The sequence below is a fragment of the Chaetodon trifascialis genome, chromosome 11 (genome assembly GCF_039877785.1).
Source record: "Chaetodon trifascialis isolate fChaTrf1 chromosome 11, fChaTrf1.hap1, whole genome shotgun sequence".
Taxonomy (NCBI): domain Eukaryota; kingdom Metazoa; phylum Chordata; class Actinopteri; order Chaetodontiformes; family Chaetodontidae; genus Chaetodon; species Chaetodon trifascialis.
Window position 1 is genome coordinate 13,459,155 of NC_092066.1, and position 25,772 is coordinate 13,484,926.

At 41.4% G+C, this 25,772-nt stretch overlaps 4 protein-coding genes across 5 annotated transcripts; 3 read left to right on the forward strand and 1 right to left on the reverse strand.

Moving 5' to 3' along the window:
• Positions 1-2,760: 2,760 nt before the first annotated feature.
• Positions 2,761-10,018, forward strand: kif2c (kinesin family member 2C). Of its 2 annotated transcripts, XM_070974295.1 has the most exons (23): positions 2,796-2,827; positions 3,039-3,116; positions 3,264-3,358; positions 3,537-3,638; positions 3,842-3,890; positions 3,972-4,007; positions 5,196-5,336; positions 5,553-5,669; positions 5,823-5,920; positions 6,052-6,147; positions 6,243-6,297; positions 6,411-6,573; positions 6,677-6,767; positions 6,870-6,933; positions 7,208-7,299; positions 7,408-7,550; positions 7,824-8,037; positions 8,274-8,384; positions 8,549-8,616; positions 8,732-8,810; positions 8,908-8,988; positions 9,085-9,178; positions 9,528-9,732. In XM_070974295.1, the coding sequence occupies exons 2-23, from the start codon at positions 3,056-3,058 to the stop codon at positions 9,587-9,589; spliced, it is 2,112 nt and encodes a 703-aa protein (XP_070830396.1). In that variant the 5' UTR covers positions 2,796-2,827; positions 3,039-3,055; the 3' UTR covers positions 9,590-9,732. The 2 variants fall into 2 exon arrangements, with proteins under 2 accessions (XP_070830397.1, XP_070830396.1); XM_070974296.1 differs by lacking the exon at positions 3,972-4,007 and having other exon boundaries at positions 2,761-2,827; positions 9,528-10,018.
• Positions 10,019-10,368: 350 nt separating this feature from the next.
• Positions 10,369-16,393, forward strand: selenot1a (selenoprotein T, 1a). Its single transcript, XM_070975147.1, has 6 exons — positions 10,369-10,560; positions 11,656-11,766; positions 13,465-13,591; positions 15,347-15,434; positions 15,617-15,780; positions 15,877-16,393. The coding sequence occupies exons 1-5, from the start codon at positions 10,421-10,423 to the stop codon at positions 15,736-15,738; spliced, it is 588 nt and encodes a 195-aa protein (XP_070831248.1). The 5' UTR covers positions 10,369-10,420; the 3' UTR covers positions 15,739-15,780; positions 15,877-16,393.
• A 1,094-nt stretch (positions 16,394-17,487) lies between these two features.
• On the reverse strand, positions 17,488-21,064 carry LOC139338796 (glutamate-rich protein 6). Its single transcript, XM_070974065.1, has 10 exons — positions 20,981-21,064; positions 20,690-20,818; positions 20,511-20,603; positions 20,213-20,418; positions 20,048-20,109; positions 19,704-19,882; positions 18,805-18,887; positions 18,423-18,581; positions 18,052-18,277; positions 17,488-17,754 (listed from the first exon to the last, which is right to left on the reverse strand). The coding sequence occupies exons 1-10, from the start codon at positions 21,062-21,064 to the stop codon at positions 17,488-17,490; spliced, it is 1,488 nt and encodes a 495-aa protein (XP_070830166.1).
• Positions 21,065-22,528: 1,464 nt separating this feature from the next.
• LOC139338356 (mucin-7-like) lies at positions 22,529-25,617 on the forward strand. Its single transcript, XM_070973279.1, has 4 exons — positions 22,529-22,935; positions 23,038-23,178; positions 23,284-23,402; positions 23,632-25,617. Exons 1-4 carry the CDS (start codon positions 22,650-22,652, stop codon positions 24,610-24,612), a joined length of 1,527 nt encoding a protein of 508 aa, XP_070829380.1. The 5' UTR covers positions 22,529-22,649; the 3' UTR covers positions 24,613-25,617.
• The last annotated feature ends 155 nt before the right edge of the window (positions 25,618-25,772 follow it).

Here is a 25,772-nt window from a genome sequence, read left to right on the forward strand (position 1 = left end):
GAAATGCACTCACTAGAGACAGACGTGCACATGCAAACACTTTTATGACTTACTTGAAACCAACAAAGATATCATGATTATAAAGGTTCAAAGTGGCGGCACATTTAAGTATGCACACACATGCACAGATGGTTAATGTCGCACTTTGTAGAGTATGATTTAAAGCAGGAAGTTTAAGTTTTATGCCTGGATTTCACTGATATGATTTCAAAGCAAAATATGAAAGAAAAAAAAAAGACCCTTAGGTAAGGATGTGTTACCTTGATATGAAAGCAATGATTTTCTCATGTTCTTTGTAATAAGCAAATGTTTTCTGTGGATGCAGTCAGGCAAAAATCACTCCTTCATAACAGTATTTATTAACTTGAGGTAAATGATGAAAGTATACTGAGCTCAAGCGCCCTCATGGCATCATTTTGAACAATGTCATCACAATTTAGATGTAGAAAAACACACAGACAGGGCTGAGTAAACACACAGACAAGAGGCAATTTTTTAAAGTGCAGCACACAGAAGTTTAAAAACTTGTTTGGCCTCCTCCATCCACTCAAGGCCACTGAGGAAGTGTTTAGCCCAGCACTGAAGCTGTGAGAATGGATGGAGCGAGTGACTGGAGGGGAGGAAAAGGGGGGGAGGAGCGTTCGGGATAGAGAGTATTGAAGGGGAGAGGAGGGTTTGAGGAAGAGAGGAGAGGAGGGTGTAGGAGTTTGGGGGATGTGAGGAGAAGAGGGGGGAGGAGAATACCACCCACTAAGCCAGTTGTGGAGAGGTTCTGGGGGTTGGGCTGCTCACAGGAAACAGTTGTGGCTCCGTCCCAGGCCTCACACCGAGCAGCCGTGGGCCACCCAGTCATCGACAGACAGACCTACCAAATGGCCTGGCCGGGCCAAACCGACAGGGATTTGTTTATTTTTCATCTTTTGGTGGTGGGGGGAAAATTGTTCAGCACAAGCTGTTTATTAGACCTTTGATTTGTCATGTGTCAGCGTTCGCTTGCGGGGAATGTGTATACACAAGTCCAGCTTGTGTATAGTTAGGAGGTTTGGAAGCTGAGAGGGTGTGGGCATGGAGGAGCGGGGAGGCCAGGGGGGCCGAAAGAAAAGAGGAAAAATGGGAAGCCTCCCACGCTGAAGGCAAGGCTGAACTGCATTATGGGTCATTCTCCAGCTGTCCCTGATTGTTGATGTCACGGGGGACTGAACTGTTGTGCCTGGTTTGCAACGGGTGTGGGGAGGGAGCATGTGGACAAACACAGGATTCCTGTGGTCACATGGAGGAGCTGAATGGATCGATGTTTAGCAGAATTTGGGCACAACTGTAGGCTGATCAGGAAACAACAAAAGTAACAAGTTGCTGTGTAAGCAGACATGAGTTCACAGAAGTCACGTCAGTGTAATATTGTCTTAAAACAGTTCTGTTATTCAGTGATATTCAACACTGTGACCTACAGTCAGGGACATTCGTGATACATTATGTAGCACCAATAGTCCTTAGGCTACATACAGTGTATGTGCTTCCTCCTTTTGCAAATACCAACTGCAAAATAGCTCTAGGCACCACACATAACTGAGACAGCGGTGCAGCAAGAATGTATGAGAAATGATATCAGTCAAAGAGAATAGAGAGAAAAAAGCTTTGTGATGCAGGACATGGACTGACTACCTTAAAACTATCAATATTTGATTTGACAACATTTCAGGAAACTTTCTTTTTCCTCAGTTGAACTGAGGACAGACTACTGTGCAACTTCAAGCTTTTCCACTTGCCAGCTTTTCCTGCAGGACTGATAGAAGCAGTACAAAGTCCAAATATCCAACCGGTTAGTCAGACTCAGTTGTAAACCCAGAAGGAAGAATTTAGCTAGTTTATTTTAGCACACACCCGCTATTTAAAACATCATCAGTTAGTAATATAGAATAGGAAGACGGAGATTATCAAGTATGCATGACTCACACCTGAAATTTACACTGACTTTCTACGCCAGCGCTGTCAGCTCTGTTTCATCAGACAGAATCCTGTGAGTGGCTGAAAACATAGCAGCTGCCAGGCCTGCTACACCCATCGTTGGGACACCCGCTCAAGGCTCGAGACATGCTGGTGTACAGAAGGGAAGAGGTTGCATTTGGAAATTGTCTAATTTTGAAGTACATGTACTATAGTGAAAGTTGTAATTGTACTTATCTATATGATTATATTGTAATGTTGTTTTTTTGTTTCAGTTGCACCTGATATAAAACTGTCTTCCTGAACATATTTCATAAAGTCAGATTATAGTTTAAGATGGGGCATTCAGAAAATGATTATTATTTTCAAAAATTGTTTTCCACAAAACATATGTCTATTGATATACTGTATGTTTGCTAAGTCTCTTTACATGTAAACATATCATTATACACTCCCTTTGGTATTACAGTACTGTTTTTTTTTTGTTTTTGTTTTTTTTGCATATATAACCTCTTTCTGTAAAGTGTTGTCTAAGACACCAAAACAGTGTCGTACAGCAAAAATAATGTGTACTCTTGTGGTGTAAAAGTATAATGTAACAAGATGTACAGAAGCCTTCTCAAAATGATGAAATTTAACTGCAATAAAAATTTACACTTTTATTGCATATTTCAGTAAAGTCTTCAGCCACTATCAACAGTTGTAGCCGCATGTTTTTCTAATACAGATGTAATTCCTAACTGAACCAGATCGTGGCAGTGTAACACCAGTTTGGTGCTTACCTAAAAAAAGTAATAGAAGAAGAAGGAGGACGCACTTTATAAATACCAAACCGGAAATGACGCAAGTTTAAATCTTGGGCGGCACTGAATTTGGCACGTAGGTAAAGTAACATTTGAATTTGAAGTTAGTCAGTGAGAAAAGATAAACAAATATTAAAGAATAGTACGATTTTATTTCGATTCTATGTTTGTTCATTTATCGATGAAAGGAGGGTATAACTTCAGAACGACCACAACATAATTTCGAGATAACCCAAGTTAGCTTGTTACCAAGACGTTAACGTTACCTAAATTTTGATTTCTCCACGACAGCACGGAGGAGAAGAAAAATGGAGAGCAGCCTGTCCAGACTTCTTGTTGGTCTCCCTGTACAAATCTGTCGAAGTGATGGTGAGCTGATGTTTGTATTTCAGCGTTCATCGTGCAAATATGTCGGTAACAAAGCCTGACTTTGACTTGCCGTTTTGTGTGTGTGTGTGTGTGTGTGTGTGTGTGTGTGTGTGTGTGTGTGTGTGTGTGTGTGTGTGTGTGAACCAGGTCGGGTGCATCTTGCGACGGTGAAATCCGTTGATACAGTTAAGTCCACGGTTATGGTAGAATGGCATGAGGGTAACACCTGCAGAGGAAAAGAGGTCAGTACGTCCATAAACACAGACAGGACAGTGTTACATTAGTGGTAGCATGAACTAACCAATCATCTCTGAATATGTTTGAAATATCAGGTATATATTCAGGATTAAAGCAAGCTGGCATCTAACCTAAGTTTATGTTTCTGAATGTTTCATTTGACCGGCTGTGGTTGTGGTTTAGGTTGGAGTGAATGAGTTGTGTACACTTAATCCAGAGCTTTTGGACCATGTCAATGCTGCCACCAACAAGTCTCCAGATCCACCTCCTCCTGCTCCAGAACAGGTGAGCGTCACCTTACTTCCAAAAATCTGGAGCAGCTTGTTGTCAGTGTCAAGAGGTTGAACCCTGTTTCTAAGAATTTGAGCATTTACACTGTCAAACATTGAACCTCAACTTGTTTTGTTGCTCTTATGTCAAATTGGCTTGTTTGGGGTTATTATTCTAAAGCGTCTGAATAATTCTCCCTCTCTCTGTCTCTTCTGTAGAAGTATGAGGGTCGACTGCGCTCCTCTCGGATTCCCGCCCCTGCCTCCTGTATGTAAATATATTTTACTCTTTAGTGTAGATTGTTATGTCCTGTAGTTTGTCTCCTAACAGCTTGTTTCCTCCCAAAAGCCTCTGCTCCAGCACTCACCAATGCTGAAGAGTCAGGTCAGCATGACATGCATGTTCCTCTCTAAAGGAAATTAGTGGCATTGTCTAATCAGTCCTTTGCTAATGGGATCATGGTGCAAATTCATATAATTCCCAATCCCCGGAGAGCTGCTCACTGGCCATTGATTTAGACATAAGTGATGATCTGCTTACAGGGATGTAAATAGACAACTTTGGGTAATACTGGGTACACAGCACTATTGATTTTTGTCCATCTGCTCTAAATCCCGGGTGGGAATAAAGAGTGGGGGGAAAAAGGGAGTGCCCTGTATCATCATTGAGAAGTTACAGCATTTGTACCAGAATTTTCTTCTGTTATGGTAGAGTGGGCTGTGATGATACAATGCATTGCTTTTTTGTTTTTCATCATTAACTGAAAGCAACACTGCATATCGTCAGTCAGTAATATTTTCATATGCAAATCAAATACTTAATCACCTGCTGCACTGTAGCGTACACTCTTCTGTTCCTGTGTTAATCTCTCATGGCTCACCTCTCTGTCACTCTGGGTCTCTGGAGGATCTTGTTTCATTTGAGATTGGAAACCTTGTTGCCGCGATCACTTTTGATTTGGCATACTAGTGCTACGTAGAGTTTATCTGTACATTGTTCCAGGCTTTGCATTACATTTAACCTGAGAAAAAAAGAATGCTAGCAATATTGAACAATAGAGGTCGACCGATTGACTTGGCTCTGATAGTGGCAGCTGGCTGGCGGCTAACCCTCCACCCTCCACCGTCCCAAGTTAGTCAGTGTCCATTAAGGTTGTGATCCTGTACGATATGCAGACCAGTCTTCTGTCTGGAGATGATGCAGGCAAGCTGTGTTTCCTCCATTATAATATCAGGCTTCTCAATTGGAAATACTGACTTTGAGGGAAAATAACAGCTCAAAAAAATACAGATCGCTCACTGATGCTCAGTCATCCAGATTTACTTATTTAGATATTTATTATCAAGTTATTTTATCATGCATCTGTGCAATTTCTAGTAATATCAAAAATTGTTCATTTCTGACAGTGTCTAATTTTAACAGCTGATCAATTTGCTCTCAGCTTTTCCTGCCCCAAACTATCATTGTAGATCGGTCTTTCAAACTCCGCTATCGGTCGACCTCTACTCAGCAATTTTTAAGACACTGCTGCTTGTGCTGCAGCTGTTTGACTTAAATTTGTCTGACTTTCAGTTGCCCGGCGGTCTCAGGTCAGGCAGACATGTATGTTCCAGGCCCCGGCCCCTGTTCCTGCACCTGTCCCAACCTCTTCTCAGGCAAACCCAGAGACGATGCACCCTGAACTCCCCTCCTCATCAGTCCTCACAAACTCTGGTTGGTAGTGATCTTCTGAAAACATGGAAAAATGCCAAAAAAAAAAGGACGATATTAACTGATGTAACATGACACATTGGTAATGGAATCACAAGATGTAGAACATGTAGTAGATTTTCTGGTGTTTTCCATGTACAACAACATGCTTTCTTTGCCAGTCATTTTGAAATATTTGTCCTCCATATAAACTCAAGTGCATTCTCCTGACTCATCTAGCGATTCCTAATCAGCAGCGTAAAAAGAATAAGACCAAAACAGCTCTGCCACTTGTGCCTGAGGCAATAAAGGAAAATGATGAACCCGCCAGAATGCCTCCGCCATCTGCAGTCCAAGGTCAGTAACATGTTTTCACTGACATGACGTCATAGGTAGTGGGTACCCACTGATTACAGTGGGGGGGCTCTACACATTCATGTCAGAAGTACACCAATAGATGTTTTGATCTGTGTACAAAACAATAGTATAAATCATCTCTATGCACTTTAGGCAGAAGAAAATCTGTGGCTCCTCAAGAGCTAAACAAAGGCAACAAGAGGCTGTCTTGTGCTGTTAAGCCTGCTGACATACAGACCAAGAAGGGAAAGGTGAGTTTTTTTTGTTTGTTTGTTTTTTTAACTCGTTCTGCTATTTGTGTCTTTTATTTTGTGATTAGAAAAGTTTGACTTGGTTGGGACTTACACACGAGAGAACCTGCTTCCCTTTGTTTACCTTTCAGTTTGGCGAAACTTATCGACCCAACCAGAAGTTCTACGACATGATCCAAGACTTCAGAGAGACCTTGGAAGTAACCCCCATATCAACTACTGAGCATGTGAGTCTGGACTGAACAACTCTGTGCCTTGTATGAAGGTATATGCTGGTGTGCCATTGTAGCCCATACTAACAGCGCATCTTGTGTTTTCATAGATCGAACCTCGCAGGATTTGCGTGTGTGTTCGCAAGCGGCCCCTGAACAAGCAAGGTACATTTGGAGTGGCGTCTAACACCCTGTACACGGTATCATTTGATCTGACACTATGCAGAAATATTAGCTATCGTAAGATAATCTGGACATTCATGTTTTTTTTTTTCCAGAGATTAATAAAAAGGAGATAGATGTGGTGTCTGTCCCTGGAAAAGGTTCTCTGCTGGTTCATGAGCCAAAACAGAAGGTGGACCTCACGAAGTACCTGGACAACCAAGTCTTCCACTTTGATTTCTCCTTTGACGAGACGGCAACCAACGACCTGGTCTACATGTAATGACCTCGTTTGTCCTTTTTTCAGAAGTTGTATTTTTCACACATACTGCTATTTTCTTGTTTTAAAGAGTTCACTTCATGACAGATGTTTTTTCTTCAGGTTCACAGCCAAACCTTTGGTGCAGTCCATTTTCGAAGGTGGCATGGCAACATGTTTCGCCTATGGCCAGACAGGAAGTGGGAAGACTCATGTAAGAAGTCTCAGCTTTCTGTGTGAGGCTGACTTGCCTTGAAGCAGTATTTTCCAGAACTTATTCGTTTACTTTTTGCTTGTTGGCACATTTTCTCTGTAGACGATGGGAGGTGATTTCACAGGGAAGCAGCAGAACAGCGCTAAAGGAATCTACGCCTTGGCGGGTAAGACTGAAACCATCCGCAGCAGCTCTTTATGCACATCATGTCAAGGGAAATAGTTCATCTGGGTTTTCACATTAAGATGATTAGCAGGTGGGAATCTATCAAAAGCTGATTTTTCAATTAGGTATTATCTGCACAAGTTGTGTTTATTCCAGTTAACTCAGGAGTCCCAGATAATCTCATTCGCTTTACTCTTTAAACTACAGATCATTCAGGATTTAGCCTCTTCCATGAATACTTTGTTTCAATCATTTTTCAATCTTTCCCCTTCTAGCCCAAGATGTTTTCACCTACCTCAACCACAGGAGGTTTGCCAACTTGGATCTTTCTGCCTACGTCAGCTTCTTTGAGATTTACAATGGAAAAGTACGAAAAAAAAACCTTTCCTCCCACCTCCAGGAGCACATTTATCAAGAATATTTGACTAAGATATCAGCAAGTTATCCTGAACATGAAATATACTTTTTGATTTAGGTGTATGACCTGCTGAACAAGAAGGCCAAGCTGCGGGTTCTCGAAGATGACCGACAGCAGGTTCAGGTTGTGGGCCTGGAGGAGGTCTACGTGTCCACAGCAGAGGAGGTCATCAAGATGATACAGATGGGCAGTGCATGCAGGTACGACTTCTGTTAAGAACGGATATGTTGCAGTCTCGCTGTACATGCAGTATGTAGTGTTCATTGGTTATTTTAACAGAGCAACCCAGTACTGAAAGTCCTGGGTTACTTAAAACTGCTGGCACATAAGCAGACATATAATGTAGTAGCACCAAAGCAGCATTTTCTTATTTTTCGGATGTTTGTGATTCTGCAGATCATGAAAAATACGTTGTAACATTAACTTTCCCTTTCCCTTGCTTTCCCTTTTCTTCTGTCCTATTGTCCCTCCAGAACATCAGGCCAGACCTCAGCCAACGCCAACTCCTCCCGCTCTCACGCCATCCTCCAGATTGTCCTGCGACGCAATGACCGTGCCACCACGCTGCACGGCAAATTTTCATTGATCGATTTGGCTGGCAATGAGCGCGGCACAGATGTCAGCAGCAATGACCGCAACACTTTGGTTGAGACTGCCGAGATCAACCGCAGCCTGCTGGCTCTCAAGGTAGACTGAGATAGATCAGTAGCTATGGGCTGCAGCGTGCGAAAAGTCTGTTTCTCCTCTTGCTCTTCGACTGGGATGTAGATGAAGTAAACATGGCTCTCAAACTGAAACTACTCCCTGTGTACAACTCCTGACGTTGTCAGAACTCTGTCCAAATGTTATTATGCATGCAGCACCTAAAGGGATGTTGGAAATCACACCTTACATGCCCGTGTGCCTCCTCTCGTGTCCTGTAGGAGTGCATTCGTTCACTAGGAAAGAACAGTGACCACATTCCCTTCAGGATGAGCACTTTGACCAAGGTCCTCAGGGATTCCTTCATTGGAGAAAAGTCCAGGACCTGCATGGTATGTTAAAACTAGGCTTGCTATCAGTTTGGCATGTGGTGTATTATGGTCTGATTACGGTATAATACATGATGCAGATGCATAGCAAACAAGCCCAGACTGTGTGTGTATGTGTTTAATTACAGGATGTATGGATACATATTCTTTTCCTTCTTATTCCATAGATTGCTATGGTGTCTCCAAGCATGGCTTCATGTGAATATACAATGAACACACTACGTTATGCTGACAGGTACATGTTTAGTTTATGAAATTATTTATTTCATTTCAATTTTAACTTTTTAAATTCTGAAAAGAATATCATGCCAGGGAACATAAGACTTGAAACATTTTCCGCTCTTTGGCAGAGTGAAGGAACTGAATGGCAGCTCCACAGCCAGCGGGGCAGCTAAGGCACAAGAGCCGGTCGACAGCTCCACAGAGGAGGTAAGGTTGTACAAGATGGGTTCAAAATTAGAATTAATTTTGATTATATCCTATTTAGAATTAGCTAAACTTTCGGTATTGCTTTTGTGTATTTTAGGAATCCGTTTTGGATACCAGTGTGTATGATGCCATTTCTGAAGTGGCAGAGCTGGAGGAGAAAGTTTATGAAGAGCTCAAGGTGGAGTCTGTTCTTCTTTACAGTATGCAAGTGATAGTGCCTTTTTTTAAAACTGGCTTTCTGAATCCTCACACTTTTCTCACTGTTGTTCCTCAGAGGGTAAATGAGTTCGTCAAGGCGATGGAGCAACCCTCGTACAACATCAAGGCAGAACTTCCCAACCTGGTGGATGGTTCCCGGAAGATACTGGGTTTGTACAAACCATTTTGGTTTTCTGTCCATTAGTTTAGATGGACACATCTGATTCTGGATAATGGAATAGCCATCCCAAGCCACTGGTTCATGCATGTGGATGACACCTGGGTGAAAATCAGAGGGCAGGAAATTGGCTCTTTTACAGATTGCATGAACACAGTGGATAAAAACATTACGTTCACTTGAGAGGAAACCACAAAGTATTCACACACATACACATTCTGAGGCTTGAGAGAAGAAATATAATCATATGAAACAAGCACTGATCACCCTATTATTTGACCATTTGGAGGCATGTAGTAGTGTTGGGTGTTTATTTATACAGTGTTATCTGTCATCCATAGATACATTACTGGCTTTGCAGTCTGCCATGGAGCAGGAGAGCCTGTCGATGATGAAATACTGAGTGAACCCACCGACCCACGCACACAGTTTGTTGATTGAGAACGTCTCTGCTGAAGCAGTTACCTTTTGATTTTATTGTATTAATTAAGTAAATAAAATGCATTCAGACAATATCCCATTGAAAATGTTGCAATTCTTGTGAGAATCCACTTTGGGAACTGTTGGTGGGTACAGCGCTTCTCCCTGTGGATGTTTTACCAGGAGAAAAGTTTGTGACAAAAAGTGGTGACATGGAGTACCAGTAAGCACTGATGTTGTGATGAATGGGTGATTGCATCTTCCAAAGGTTAACTTCTGTTGTAAGTAATTTTTTTTTTTTTTTTTTTGTTAGGGTATTTCATGGGGTTGAAGGTTTGGGAGTAATACACTCTCAAACTGTTGTTATGTTCTGATTGTAAAGGTCTCCTGAATTAAACATTTTTTAAGACAGAATATTTTCAGTCACTAGTCACTACTTTTCAGTTTATTGTTGTAGTCCTAATAAAACGTTCAGTATTGGTTGTAGGGTGATTATGAATGTGTTTCAGTATTTGATATCTATTTATGATAAGGAAATAATGCTGTACAAAATATAAGCTACAATTTTTAACAACATCATACACATTCCATGATCAAAAAGGAGCGTGGAGAAGAAATTATTAAACTGATCACTAAAACTTACATTGTGCTGTATGTAGTGCAGGTCAGTTGAACAGCCAGAGCAGTAGGTGGCGCTAAAGGCGAGTGGCAGTTTTTAAAATCCAAGAGGAAAAGGAGGGACCAACCAGTAACGAAATGAACAGATTAACCAACCTCTCCATCTGACTGAGTGAGGAAACAAGCCCCGGAACGGATGGCGATGAAGTGGCCGCGTTTTTCGCTCCTAGTTTTGGGGGTCCTCTCGCTGTGCTGTGCCACGTCTGGTGACAGCAGTGGCGTGAAGAAGATGAAGATGCAGTTTGCCACAGGACCCCTTCTGAAATTTCAAATTTGGTAAGCAAACGAGCCTAAATCTGGCGAGTCATTGCAAGCTAGCTGAAGTCCCCGGCTAACAACAACGCAGGCCGAATTTCGAAAGAAGCTAGCCAAGTAGTTTGTGTTAACATATTATAGGAGGAAGGTTTGCGGTACGCTAGTTACCTAACGTTATAAGCTAAATTACTCGCCCGCTGTCCTAACGCGTGGAGAGAGTACGTTTTCTGTATTCTTTATTATTATTATTATTTGCCCGTTTTCAGGAATATTTCGTCGAAAATACGGCCCCGCTTCCGCTGTCAAACATGCGAGATGACGTGAAGATAAATTGCACTAAATCTAGTTGTAGTCGCCTATTTGTATTTTTGTGTTGTCCTTTTGTAGTGTCCTCTGATGTTTCTTTTCGTAATACCCCATTTAGAGCTATTGTCTTGTTTAAAGTTGCTATACAAATGAACTTGCCTTGCCTCGTGTCCACAGGTCAGATTATCCCATTATTTGTCTTGCATAGACAACGAGATTATATCAAATCCCTATGGAGTGCTCCGCCTGTTTCGTGCAATTTAAACAGTTTGTCTTTGATTTGCTGGGAAGTTAAAGTTGCCATTGCTAAGTAAATGGCCAAACAAATAATTTACGCAGAAAAAGGTAGCTCAATAAATCATTAACAAGAGTAGCTACGAGTTGATCGTTAAAATCAAGAGGTAATGCTAATGTCGATGTCACATTATGGTAAGGTGTGTATATGCAGTGAGGTATAACCAAAGTAAATAAGCACACGAAAACGTTGTGTGTGTGTGTTGTTTTTTGTTTTTTTTTCTAAAGAAAACACTAACAAACAGGGGTATAAGGTCAACACTGGAGTACAAAAATATTCCGTTTAGGCTAAGCTAACGTGTTGCTAACTGGAATCTTACCCTGCCACTAAAACTTTCCACGAAGAAGAAAAATGATCTACAGATATTAGTGGAATTCACATATGCGAGATCTCAGGGCTATATTCACAATCTGCCCTTCAGATCACTGCATTGTTGTGACTACCTTTTGTCCCTGTTCATTCTTGGATCTGTACACTGTGTATGTGTGTCAAACCGTGTGTTTGTCTCCACACAGCATTTCCTGAGGGTACAAGCGGGTGTTTGAGGAGTACACGCAGGCTTTATACCAGCGGTACCCAGACATCCGCATTGAAGGGGAGAACTATCTTCCTATACCCCTCTACCGGTAAGAGAGCGATTATCTGCCTTGTTACAAGTGGATTATATCCGTCTTTATTAAAGCAGCCTGAAAGCTGCCTGGGATTAGCTGTGAAATGGATTTCTCATGCAGTCATCCTTATCTGGCCATGGATTTGTCTAGTATTATAGACTTGGGTATAACCACCGGTCATAAAAATGACAAAAATTAGGTCAAAGTAGTGCCATGTTACTTAGTGTGCATTATGATAATAACTAATTTCAGACTATATGAAACTCAGGATCAAACAGTACTACTATATTATTTCAGATTTTGGTCTGAGTTGCCAGTTTATTAGGTACACCAATCTAAAACTATGCAGTGTAATACAAATGTCCTGTGATAAATTTGCCTTCATGACATTGAGCTTTTTTAGTTTTTGAGAGGTGTGACAGCTGTTTCTATTATTTTGTCCTCCCCATTCAACCAATGAAGGTAAATAGCCTCTCTGTTTAATGCAACGCAATTCAACAGCACCACAATCTGTGTAGCCTCCAAATGGACCACACAGTTGAATTAACACCTCTCTAAAACATTATAACCTTCATCAAGGGAGGATTTTTGGCAGCTGTGTCAAACTTACTGTATTAGACTGTGTTTGTTCTAGCAAGGTGTACCTAGTCTAATGAACCAGCCACTGTTCATTCAGTGTATATCATCAACATAATGAATTTGTGGGCCGTGTGAAAGCTTTGACTGTAATTCCTTGAGTTAGTACAAACTGTCACATGATCCCCCCCACTATCCTTTCACAATTATCTCTCTATTTGATCAATGATTAATTGTGAAATTAGTTGCGGTCCTAGATCTAATATTCCTGTTCTTTGCTGTATTCCTCCATTCATTTTGAAGTTGTTCAGGATCAATTTCAGTTTTGTGCTCAGTTACAGATACAGACCAGAGTTTTGACTCAGATGAAATTTGAATTCATGTCATAAAGTTTGCATGCTCGTGAGGCATCACTGGCTGTATTTCAGAGGACGAGTGTGTATGTCAGACCGGTGTGTGTAGTATAGTCCCAGGTGTTCTAGTTAAAGGTGTGGTGTTACTGATACCCTCAGGTCCTCATCAGTTGAATTCTTAATAAACACACCAGAGATTTGCCCCATTTAAAGAAAAGAGACAGTATCACACATTGAGTTTCGTATTCTCCAGCCAGTGTTTCTGTCTGTGTCTGTCTGAGTCACTCTAAGAATATATACCATGATCAGTGTTGAAATGGAAGATAAGTATTTGTACAGGATGATGCCACAAAGCTACACAGCTGACTCCCAGTTCCTTGTGTTCATTCTGCACAGTGAAGCTTCATTTGTCTAACTTGAGGCCACGCCCTTCTCTCCTGGCACAGTGTTTAACTCATGTGTTGCAATTCTGAGAAGTGAAACCATAATTGAAATACTTTCTTAGATGTTAAGATGTACTGCTGTGTCCATTTGTTTTTATTTATCTATTTTTAAGGACAGTTTTAAATGTACCTTGTTTTTGAATGTCACATGAATATGCTTGCTTTGGTAGGTGAGAATTATGTTTGTTGAACATGACCACTGTGCTTTCAGACAAATAGCAAGCCCACATCTATACGGGCTTTAGGCTGATTGTACATCTGCAGCAACTGTTTTCTGTTTTTTGCTACCATGTCTAGGATTTTTTTTTATTAAAAGCCAATTTCTTGTTTTATTTCCTCAGACACGTTGCTTCCTTCCTGTCTATGTTCAAACTGCTGGTGATTGGGGTGATTATTATCGGCAGGGACCCATTTGCCCTTTTTGGTATGCAAGCCCCAGGCATCTGGGAGTGGGGCCAGGGAAATAAGGTAAGGTTTACTGGAACTATAGAAGTCATTAATGCTCCAATCCTGTGGGATCATATTCATGTGTAAGAGGATGCAGTCAGGATTGTCAATATTATGGAGCTGAGCATTGTTTTTGTGCGTCATCACCACAGACATCACACAGTAGCATGGATTTAATCTAGACATGCTGCAAAGTGGACTTAAATTTGGCTGTGTTTCTAACATACTTTGCATCGTGTACTCAAACCGATGGGATTTCATTAGCTGTTCATTCAGGGTTTTCAGGCTGTGTTAAGTATTGTTTTGCTTGGATCTGTTATCCCCAGGGTTGCAGACAAAGGCTCAGAGGGAGAATGGCCAGTGACGAATAACATCAGATAGTGCAAGACTGTTTTATGTGCAAATATCAGCTATGCTTGGGTTTTTTAACAGAAGCTTGGGGCTGATATATGGAGTGTGCTTCTGGTAGCCAAACAGATAAATAGGAGAAAACCTGACGAGAGTATTTTGAATATCCTGCTCTCGGTTATGTACTGGATATACTATGAACACAGCCTCGAGTTATGTTACATCATAGCACATGCAGGTTGGAAAACATTACACCTTAAGTGGGCCAAACTCTGAATACTTTAAGTTACATTGTCCCTCAAATGTAAATATTAGTCACTGCTGGCTGTTAACTGACATTATTATTCAGCCTCTCAACAATGTCCAACTGTATGTGAGTCAAACATAACACAAATACTGGCTCACAGTACTTTTTTTACTTTGCTAGCTTTGTCTCTAGCAATGCAGTGCTGCAGTGTTAAGTTAAAATGGACCATATTTAAAGCGACATGTGGACCATGTCACAGTAAACATTGAAACAAGGCAAGAAAAAAAAAACTTTCACATCTAATGTCCACAAAGAGATCTTCCTTTAAAAAGCTGTGGGAAATTATCTTCAGGAAAGAATGGAAAGCCTGTACATCTAAAGCCCTGTAATTTACAGCTGTCTAATCTGACCGGGTCTTATCTCATCAGCCAATAAAGAGAGCTCTGTGTGGGAATTCCTGACTAACCTGCAGACTGCAGAGAGAAAGCAATAAGAAACAATGGGAACAATAGGACCCGAAAGCCTGTTTAGAAGTGACAGTTATTTTTCACACATCCTTCAAAACCCAGACTCAGGACAATGTTTGGTAACTGAAGCCTTTATTTGAATATGTCCAAAACCAAAGCCAAAATATATGATATACTATATGATACACCAGCTGGGCTCCAATAACTGCTAAAATGTCCAAGATGTACTTTGCAGAAAAATGCAATTTATCCATTTTGCACAGTACTAACATATTGCAAGGTATTTGATGCTGCAACTACAAATCATTTTGTAAGTCGCTCTTGAATTGAACTGTCCAGTTTGAGTTTTATCTACAATGTATGGAGCTTATTAGCTTTGCCTAAACCTCATCTGGAGTTGTTGCTCATTCATCCATAGCTTCATGTGAACCTGTTAGGCTACGTTTACACTTAGGGAAAAGTTAGCATAGTTATGATGGCGCTCAACGGCGTATTTATCCGGGTTCATGTAAACGACAACTTTTTTGAAAACGATGTTGTGTGCATGATGTTATTTTTGAAAACGGAGGGGCCAAAATATCCGTTTTCCAAAATACCCTGCTACGTGTAAACGTAGCCTCAGTAGAGCGCCACATTCATCCTGTGGGTCTTGTTGCCGTACTTTTCAGTGCACTGCTCTTGTGATTCACTGAGTTTCTCTTGTGCTTCTTTCAGATATATGCGTGCATGATGGTGTTCTTCCTCAGCAATATGATCGAAAACCAGTTGATGTCTACAGGAGCTTTTGAAATCACGTTAAATGGTGAGTGTTATTCACAGTATGGGCTTACTGACTGAACGACACTTGTTTGTCTGTAGTCCTGTTTCATAAAACTACTTCTCAGATAGCTGCAAACAAGTTTAAAGAGAAATAAAAGTATAACATTGATTGTGGAGTGATGGCATAAAATGCAGTGAATTACAGTGAGGACTGTCTTTCCACAGATGTGCCAGTGTGGTCAAAGCTAGAGTCCGGTCACCTGCCCTCCATGCAGCAGCTTGTGCAAATCCTGGACAACGAGATGAAGATGAACGTTCACATGAACACAAGACCACACCATTCCTAACCCGACTTTTCACATCGTGGCTGGAGCTAAAAGCCCCTCCATGTAAGAATTTTTTCCGCTTTACATATGAGACATACTGACCAGTGGAAATGTTCATGCGTTCTGATTTGATCGGCCCTCCCCTCTCTTCCTGTCTAGGTTTGAGGTGGGTTTCTCACTGGGCTGTGAAGTGATGTTTATGAAGGTCTGTGCTGAAGGCAGGAGTACTGCTAGCACACACTGGATGCCCCCATCATTCTTCACCATGCCCCTTAGAGACGTCCCGCCCCCAACGCCAGAGCGGGATCCATGGCAACAGTGCCAGCCATTCTGTCATTTTCTTGTACTATTCATACTACTGCAGATTTCATCCAGTTGACATCAGTGGTCCAATAAGGAGAGATTAAACAATGATTACTTATAGTCTTTACTTTGTTACATACAATGGATTTATGTGAGTAAATAATCATGTCATTTGTACCACTGAGCCATATGTAGAATTTAAGTTTATTGTTCTTAAAGTAACTTAGCCCTGTAGAAAATGCAACACTTAAAATCTGCCATCACTGTTGTGAAAATAACATTGGAAATTGTGTCTTGGTATGATTTCTGAATAATTTTTATATTAACATAACTTGGAGGAAGCTATGAAGATTAATAAAACCTATTGTAACTATTTAACTGTGAAGCTGTGGTGTGCTGTTGAGGTTCACTGATACTGTGGTGTGAAGAAAATGAGCAGAAAAACATTTTAGTTGGCCGCCTGTGCCTCTGTGCACATGTCAAACCGCTGGTCTGCATCACATGATACGGTAGTGAAAAAGTAAGCCCACAAGCTAGCAAAAATTAGTAAAAAACAAACAAACAAAAATGTCTTTGAAAGCTTCTTCAGAAAGGGGAAAAGGTCAAATGATGAGACAGAAGAAGAAGAAGAGCCTACAACTTACAGGAAAAAGAAAGCTGCATTTAAGAGACAATATCAGCAGTCCTACTTAAAATACAGGTTTATCGCTTCAGGTGACTCTCACGCACAGAGACCACCCTGCACAATATGTGGCGACAGGCTCGCAAATGAGGCAATGAAGCCTTCTTGTAGAAGAGAAACAAGCACAGGGCTCCCACTAATTACAACAACTACATTCGGGGTAATGGTGAGTTGTAGTTGTAATAAATTGTTTTTATTCGTTTCTATGCCAGTTCAGCAAATTATTGCTTTACGTCTACATTACGGTCCGTGGCACTAAGAAGGTTGGGGACCGCTGATATAGATAATGTGACAGCTATCAAGATTTTAGTTACTTGAGTGAAAAGAAACCTAAGAGGAAAAGTAAGAAAGATGAATGGCTTGGAGATATTTCTCACTCACTCTCTTGTTTATTTTATAACAGAAAGCAGACAACCTCTTATGAGCTCATCTTTGAGCCATCTGCTCAAAGATGAGCCCTGCTAATGTTATTAGGATGAGTTGGGGGATCTACACTGATTTGATTAGAAGACACAAAACGGATTAAGCACAAAACCTAAGTGACATTACAATACCATCCACACTGTAACGCCTTCACTTGTTTGGGCTTTTTTTTTTTTTTTGTTGGCAGCAAAAATCCACAAGACAAAACGATGACCTTTCAGACTATTCCCTGTGGATTTTAAGAAACGCAGATTCGCTGTGGAAAAATATGGAGGCATTTGGCTTGTGGAGTTAACTCACATGCCTTTATGTCAGAGCAAAGGGGCTGTTATTGTGTCGCATTGCACTTTATTACTAGAACATCAGAGACGATCCTGAAGGCACCTGTGGATAAACTCTCTGTCACTGTCACTCATCATCACACCAGCACTGACTGCCAAAAGCCGTTGGGCGCCGACATGGAGGTGAGGGGTTTGCGTGGTCTTTGGCAGCCAGGGATGGGTGGGTGTCGTCAGGTACTGGTGAAGGTGCTGAAAGGCCAGGTGGATCCTAAACCTGGCTGCCAGCAGCAACAGCTCCTCCTTCAGCACTGATGGCCCTGAGGCAGTGTTGGTTTTTGTACATTCACCCTGGATAAACAAAGGTTTTCTTAAGTCATGTGTCAAAACCTGATCATATTTTATTTTGACAAGCAATGTGTAAAAGAAGTATAAACAAAGTGCAGTATGTGTGAATCATTTAAACAAGTAGACAATCTACAGCAAAGGCATTTGAATGCTGTAAAGCCTTTAAGCTGCCATAAGGAGAGCAGGAGTTCAAGATGCAGTCAGAATGTTCCATTCAAACTGCAAATGTCTGCAGAAAAAGTGAAAAGGACAAAGCTTTGCACGCAGCATGTTCTCCCTAACCCTAACCCTAACCCTAACCTGAGCACAGCAGGTGCCCACGCTGAACTTAACCTGTCGGCCTCTCGCCAGGAAGGAGACAAACATTTGTTCCCTCCCAAGGACTCGGACTCCAATGCTTCTGTTGAGGGACAGGAAGACGGGGTGCAGGGGAGCGGTGTTGAGGCTCAAATTGCTCCAGCTCCACCGACGAACCCTGGCACCCTCCTCATCCAAACACTGACCGCCTGATCTGTTTAAGGCCAGCCTGCAACATAAACACATACGTGCATGCATCGCATATTATAGGTTATTATTATTCCTTAATCACCGAATTAGCAACACTATATTTATTACTGATATAAAACTAGTTATAACGATTTTAAGAAATGATGAATATAAACACTTTGTACCATATGTTTCCATTGCTGTGATAGCATGTCGCCCTGCCATCCGACTGGAACATGGCTCTAATTGGTTGATGGGGGGCCTCACTGTCATTGTACACTATGCAGACCCTTCCATTCTCTTCAGTGACCACGACAATGAGAGCCAAGAGGCCAGATGGATAACTGTTATCATGGCGATAAGGATGGGAACACCCACTGTAGAGTGCATGTTGTGTTGAACATACAATCTAACACACACTGTGATTTGCTCTCGTTAAGATTTCCACATTGCTCTTTTAAAAAAAAAAAAAAAAAAAATTACATTTGTAGTATCTCTGATGGTAATAAGCCTCTGGAAATCGACTCACATGATAAAATCTACAGGCATTCAAATGTGAGCGGATACAAGACCTGAGCAGAGCCATCGGGGAACACAGTAAGAAATTTCATGCCGTTGGAATAATACTTCTGTCGAAATTCTGACCCAACCTGTGAACATATAGATAAGATTAAACCACCTCAAAAGATGATCAATAATCTTGAGTTTACTCACGAAGGGCCACTCTTCTAGTCTGCGGTCTATGCTCTGGGGAAAGTTTCCAAAATCTGAAAAAGTAACCCTGTTGGCAGGCTTGGGCTTACAAATTCATAACAGAGAGCCCCCATTGCAAAATGATGGTGTGGAGTTTAAAAGAAAAAGGTCCAGAAAAAGATGCTGCTGCATTATGGGAAATGTAGGATCAAGCATTTTTGGAGCCTGACACGCACCAGGGACCAATAGTGGAATATAAGTCCAGTACAATTTTGAAATACTTGTACTTGAGTATTTCCATTTTATGATACTTTGTACTTCTACTCCACTCCATTTTGGAGGCAAATATTTACTTGATAGTTTCAGATCTGAGCACCTCCTCTACCTCTGCTGGGGACTAGAAGTCAGGCAGATATTTCGCCCTCTCTGCTCCTTCAATTTTCAGCCCCTCTACTTTATGAAAATACAATTGCTCAAGTAACCCTTTATATCCATTAATCTCTACAGTCGTAAATATTTTACCTATTTACAATAACAAAAAGCTTCCATTTCTTAAGAGCAGCTATTGCCTGGTTTTATGCACTGGTCAGACAGTGTGACCACATGGGGGCAGTGTACATATGTATATGCAAAGATTAATATACAGATTTCTATTCAAAGAAATTCTGATTATTTGTATGGTCCCATCAGAGCAACAACAGTTACCTTAGTTTTGACTTTAATACTCTTTTCTGCTATATGGGTCATGAAAGAAAACAGTAATTGGTGGGTACCTGGTGGTGACATATGCCGAAATGAAGTGGCTTGTGGTCACAAATAGGGAGCAACACCTGCTCCTCTTCCTCTTTTATCTTCAAGCACATCTCTGCATCGCTATTAAGATGCACCGTCCAGCATCCTTTTGCTGGAGCACAAGAGAGCCGGAAGATGAGCACCTTTGATGTTGGAGAACCTAAAAAAAAAAAAAAGCAGAGAACAAACTGCATCAGTCTCATAAAGCTACTTTAAATCAAAATTATTTAGTTTCTTACCAATAATCTGAACACAAAGACACATGAAAAACACAGATACTCCACACACACTGTGTGTCCACTCAAGTTTGTTTATCAGTACTCACTGGTTTCTGCTACAGGTAGCTGGATTGAGTAATCCTCGTGGATTGTCAGTTCTGATTGTTCTCTAATAAGGTTACAGATTACATCATTATTGACTTTAATGCTATATGATGACCATCTTTCTGCTTCTGTGTGTTGGATAAAAAACACATGATATAAAGTTGTACCCAAGTCCACTCGGTAAGTCCGTGATGAATTTGTTGTGATCCTCCATCTCTCTGCCTCGGAAGAGAAGCTCCTCCGCCTCCGTGGCTGGCTCGTCCAGAGGTGGAGCACCAGTCCTCAGGTCATATCTCCCCCCAGCCAAACATCTCTGCTTCACCAGCATCTCACACAGCTCCTGCCAGCGGGCACAGCAGAAGAGCGGGACTGTCTAAGATGGACATACAAGAGGATGCAGAAAGGTCAGCGGTGCATCAGGTACATTTGCAGAGTTTGTTTTTATTGCATTCACTTCTTCCTCACCTCAGGTCGCTGTACCCATGTGAGATCCAGTGAAGGTTTGGCCTTTTCTCCACAGTACTCACATTTCACTGGGTATTCTGTCAGAGGCTGGGACTGGACAACGGTGTTCATTTGGATTAATCAGTGACATAAAGCCATATTGCTGTAAATGGGATTTTACAGAAATGTGATCTTAGTACCGCTGGAAGGATGGTTGTTAAGTTCATCCTGTGGTTGTCAGACTCCCGATTGTACCTCAGAACTCCTGCTGCTCTGAAACAATAGGTGGGTGGCTCACTGACAGACTGTGGACAGCCGACTGAAATCCTCTTACCAAACCCAACGAAAAATACAAGTCAAATGAAGGAAACAAGTAAATAATCAAAGACTTGAGTAAATGAGATATTCAGTGATTACAAAAAAAAAAAAAAAAAAAAAACACGACTGAAAATGAAATCGGTGTGTGTTTCCCACTACTTGATCCATCTTACATGGTCATCCAGGGCAGGTTGTGGTTCACTGAGATCATGCTCTGATGAAGCAGAAGCGGCATCTAATGGTACAAAGAAAGTCATTGTTGAATTAAGTCCCAGTAATACAAATAAACACCAGCCTGAATAATACAGGAACTTTCCTTTTCTGAGCATTTCATTTTAATTGTGTTTGGAGCAGACTCACAGCTGGAAAGGCTGGACATCATATTTTTGTCCGTCCTGACTGGAGTTAAGTATTCGTCCCTCAACAGAATAACATCCACTTCTTGCGTAAGGCTTCTTGCCTGCTGAGGGAATAAGTAGATTAGGAGGTTTATCAGATGAAAAACATCTCTCTAAACCACATTACATACACTTACTGTATGCTTTTAAGCAGCAGAATCAGCCTTATATTCTCCAAAATCTGAAGTCACTGATCAGAGACAGGTCAGATTGACAGGAAACACAAATATGGGATAAAGCAATACACCTATTAAATGTATTTGGTTTGACAAAATATGGACTGCATATATCACAATGAAATGAAAAAGAAATAAAATAAGTACAAACAAAGTCGTGCACTCACCTCAATGTGTTCCACTTGCTGGTGTTGTCTGTAACCTTGGAGATGAAGTAGCTGTCTAGAGCAATGTGTAAACGTAACAGCACCTAATTACAGCTGCTGGCTGACTGGCTTTAATACCTTCAAATATGAAACGCAGTTGGAATATGCTGTAACAGTTACAGTGCTGACTGATTGTACCCTCTCTCAACTTGGTCTGCAGAGGAGAAGAAAAGGGGATCCTGAAATCTAATGTCAATTTTATGTCCAATTAAAGAAGACACATTCAGATCTTGTTAGTCTGAATCTGGGTTATTTTTGAATATGTGAATTTAGTAATCAAGCATTATTCAGTTTGATTTTAAATAATAATGACTGTTTTTCTAAATTTTGCAAAAGATGTAAAAGCCAGGGTTTGATGCCAAAAATCTGCAATGTTTAAGGTTGATTTAGAAGGGGGGACAAAACTGCCTGTCCTCAAGGTCCTTTTAGTGGCTGTCTGAGCATCGTCAGCAGATGGAGTTTGCTCGGTTGTCATGGAGCTGTAGATGTTCAAATTTCCTGTTGAAAGGCTGAACTGGTCCATGGATGATTTTTTTAATAGGTTTCATAAGATAATGGTCTTTTCCAGGCTTTTAACACACTTTTCTTTCAGACAGTGACAATATGTTTGAACCCAAAAAACGGCAGTTTAGAATGAGCCTCTCTGATAGGCTACTTTTGTTATTTACTTATGAACTATGTACGGAGCTAGGAAATGAGCTAGAGTAGCTTTTTCATCTGACCAGTGAGAGTAGTGAGGACCTGAACTAAAAGACAGAAATAAATGAAAAATAATAATTACAAAACAACAAAAAACAGATTCTAACATTTTATGATAAACTGCCATCATATTCCATAATAAGCTCACCCTCTTGCTTGTCTCTCGACCTGGTAACCTCAACCTCGCCCAGGTGGAAGCAATACCACGTGATTAGAGAACAATCAATCAGCCCTCCTTCCGCAGCTTTTGATTGGCTGTCGTAGGGCCCGCTGTACCTGCTGGCAGAAAACGTCAAGACTCAAATAGTTGCGGCAAAGCAGCGTGTCCCAGCTCTTAGCGTTATCAGGAGTCACGACAGAATAATGCCTAAAGGAAAAAGGAAACGCACCACTGTACACTTGGCCGCAGCTCTTATTCTCACGTGTTATTTGGCGCAAACGATAGACTGTTACCGACTGAAGAAAACAGAGAGACGAGAAGGGCCGAGAGAAGGCGACGGAGCCAGAGGGACAGGCGTCCGAGAGGGGAGGATAGTGTTCGGGAGGGTTTTTGAGAAAGGCGCAGGTTTTGAGTCACAAGGTGGGACAAGGAGGTCCTCCTCAAACGCTTCTGTGGTGGATGAAGCTACTTATCAGGCGGACTTTGCTGGTAGGAATCTTTGTCTGTGCTGAATTGCAGGCGTTTAGTGTAAGTATACTTAACAGTAACATAACTTGCGACTAAGATTAAAATTTTAATGCTCTCTGTCAGGCTGGTCAAAAGGACAAGCACAAGATGCCAGTTCCAGAGAAGCATCATGGAAGCGCATGGTGCCTTCCCTGCAGTGTGGTTCAGACCAGCTGAAGTTCAGAGCAGTGGGACCAGGAGTTTCACAGTTTGCAGTGGATCAAGGTAAATCAATAAGGCTCATCAGCTACACCTACTACTGTATCAACTGTACAATGTTGGTGTTCCCACCAACAATTGCATAGTAACACTAAGAATATTCCCACGCAGGAAGTGCAGCTCCGGTGCCCCTGTCCCAGGTCCCGTCCACCTGTGGCTACAGCATGCAGAGGAACTCTCTCGCACTTGTTATGCTGGTCCCCTACAATGGCTGCAACATGATTCAAGAGGTAATGTTTGCTGATTAAATACTGTATCTCAAATGTGAGGATTTTCTTGGTTTGTCATATATTGCTGTGCAACTTGGATTTTGGAAAACAGGCATTTAGATGAACTGAAATCTTATTGAGCATTTTTCACTAGTTTGATTTTATATTATTCAAACCTGTATTCAAATCAGTTAAAATCATTAGTTGCAGTCCTAGTGGTTTATGTAATTGAGTTTTTCTTCTTCCCTAGGCTGGAAATTACGTGCTCCCAATGCGTTGGCAGGGAATTCCAATCTCACTCTGGTGTCCGAAACCTGTGGCACCTGCTCCCACAACTGCTGCCCCTGTACCTCAGACAACCAGGCAACCTCCCTCAAACCCTCAGGTGCCCCAGATACCTCATGGCCAAATCCCCCAATCCTATTTCTTTCCACCCTACCTACATTATCTTCAGCAGCCTTCAGCAGTTGTGGCAGAACCTACAACAACAACCACAACGACTACAACCACAAAGAAACCAGAAATGCCTAAATTACCGCAATATCCACCCTTCTACCCTCCTTTTTATCCCTACCTTCCGCCCCCTCTTCCAGTAACAGCAGCACCATCCACCACAACGCCTGCACCGACTACCACTACTACTACAACTGCAAAGAAACCAGAAATGCCTAAATTTCCACAATATCCACCCTTTTTCCCTCCTTTTTATCCCTACTTTCCTCCCCCTCTTCCAGTAACAGCAGCACCAACCACAACAGCTGCTCCAACCACTACCACATTGGCTACAACTACAACCACTACCGTAAAGCCAGTAGCCACAGCTCTTCCCCCTCCAATGTTTCCTTTCCCCATGTATCCACCTTACTACCCTCCCCTTCCTTGGCCCTTCCCAGGGCCTCTGCCAACAACTGCCAAGCCTACAACTACTCAAACAACCACAACTAAACCACCGGCTCATCCTCCGTTACCACAATTTCCACCATTTGTGCCTTTCTTTCCTCCATATCCTTTTTTCCCTCCACCTATCCCTCCCCATCACCATCCAACTCCTAAGCCAGAAGCGACAACGACGACGACAACGACATCGGCACCGACTACTACCACAACCGTGAAAGTGGACCCCCCAGTGACTGCACCACCGCTGAACAATCAGCATTTTCATCCACATGTCCATTTTCCATTTCCGTTCATGCCACCACCACCTCCTCCCTATCACTATCCTCCAGTCTAGCCTGCAGAACTTTGTTCTAATAAATGGTTTGGAAAAAGTCACCCAGCTCTTTGTGCTCGTTAACCCCCTGAAAACCACATGAGAGAATTTCACCAATGTGGAAGAGTTGGCATTCTTTACTCCAGGTTTATCAAGAGGTGGTATTGGGTATGTAGTGAACGGTCAGATTTGAAAAGGTTTTTAACTGATGAAAGTGGCTCTTCAGATGTCAAATGGCTCATAATGTTTAACATTAACAGGTCAGTGAGATGGTAAAAAATATAAATATTCACTTAACACATAACACAACTTGTCCATATGTTTTTTTTGTTTGTTTGTTTGTTTTCTCTCCTAGTTTCTTAATGAGACAAGTTTCATCTGAAAAGTTGCATTTTTGGCACTTGCAAGGCAGAAGTGTCCACATGGTGGCACCATGGCTCAACCATTCCTGCGTCTCAGTTTTTAAGTCTACTGGAACGTATACTGGAAGTATTATTCAGTGATTTCTCTAACACTAAGCAAGATCCAGTTAAGCTTTACATTTAAATTCTGCCCAGTGTTTAATAGGGGAGGTCAACCTGCCTTTTGTGTCTTGTCTCTTCATTTTGGTTCTGTCACAGGATCCAGACAGGAGTCACTGTGTCCAAATATTACACCTGGTCATAAGTGTTCATTCAACTGATGGTTTGGTCTGAAGTATGGTGCGATATCTGTACAAGTAGCTACAAGACACCCTTGAAACTACTAGAAATCAGAGGTGGAAGAAATACTCAGATGACTCATACTTTACTAAAAGTAGCAGTACCAAAGTGTAAATACTCAAGTATCTTATGCATATTAAAGTAGTATTTGTATCAAAATATATCTAAAGTGCCAAATGTAAAGGTATTCATTATACAGAATGGCCCATTTCATAATGTCAATTATTGGATTTTTCTTTCTTTTCTTTTTTTTTTTTTAAATTGTGTTCATACTGGTTTGTGGTCACAGTCTGGCCCCAAATTAATAAAACAGGATGTTCAGAGGATGAACTGTGTTTGTTGTGCTGATGGAAATAATGCATCTGCCCTTAGATTTCATTTCATGACTCCTAAACAACATGGACTGAGTTTTCATTGAGCAACACTGATCAAAAGAAAAAAACAACTAATGTCAAAAGAAGTAGGAAAAAAAGGATGTAA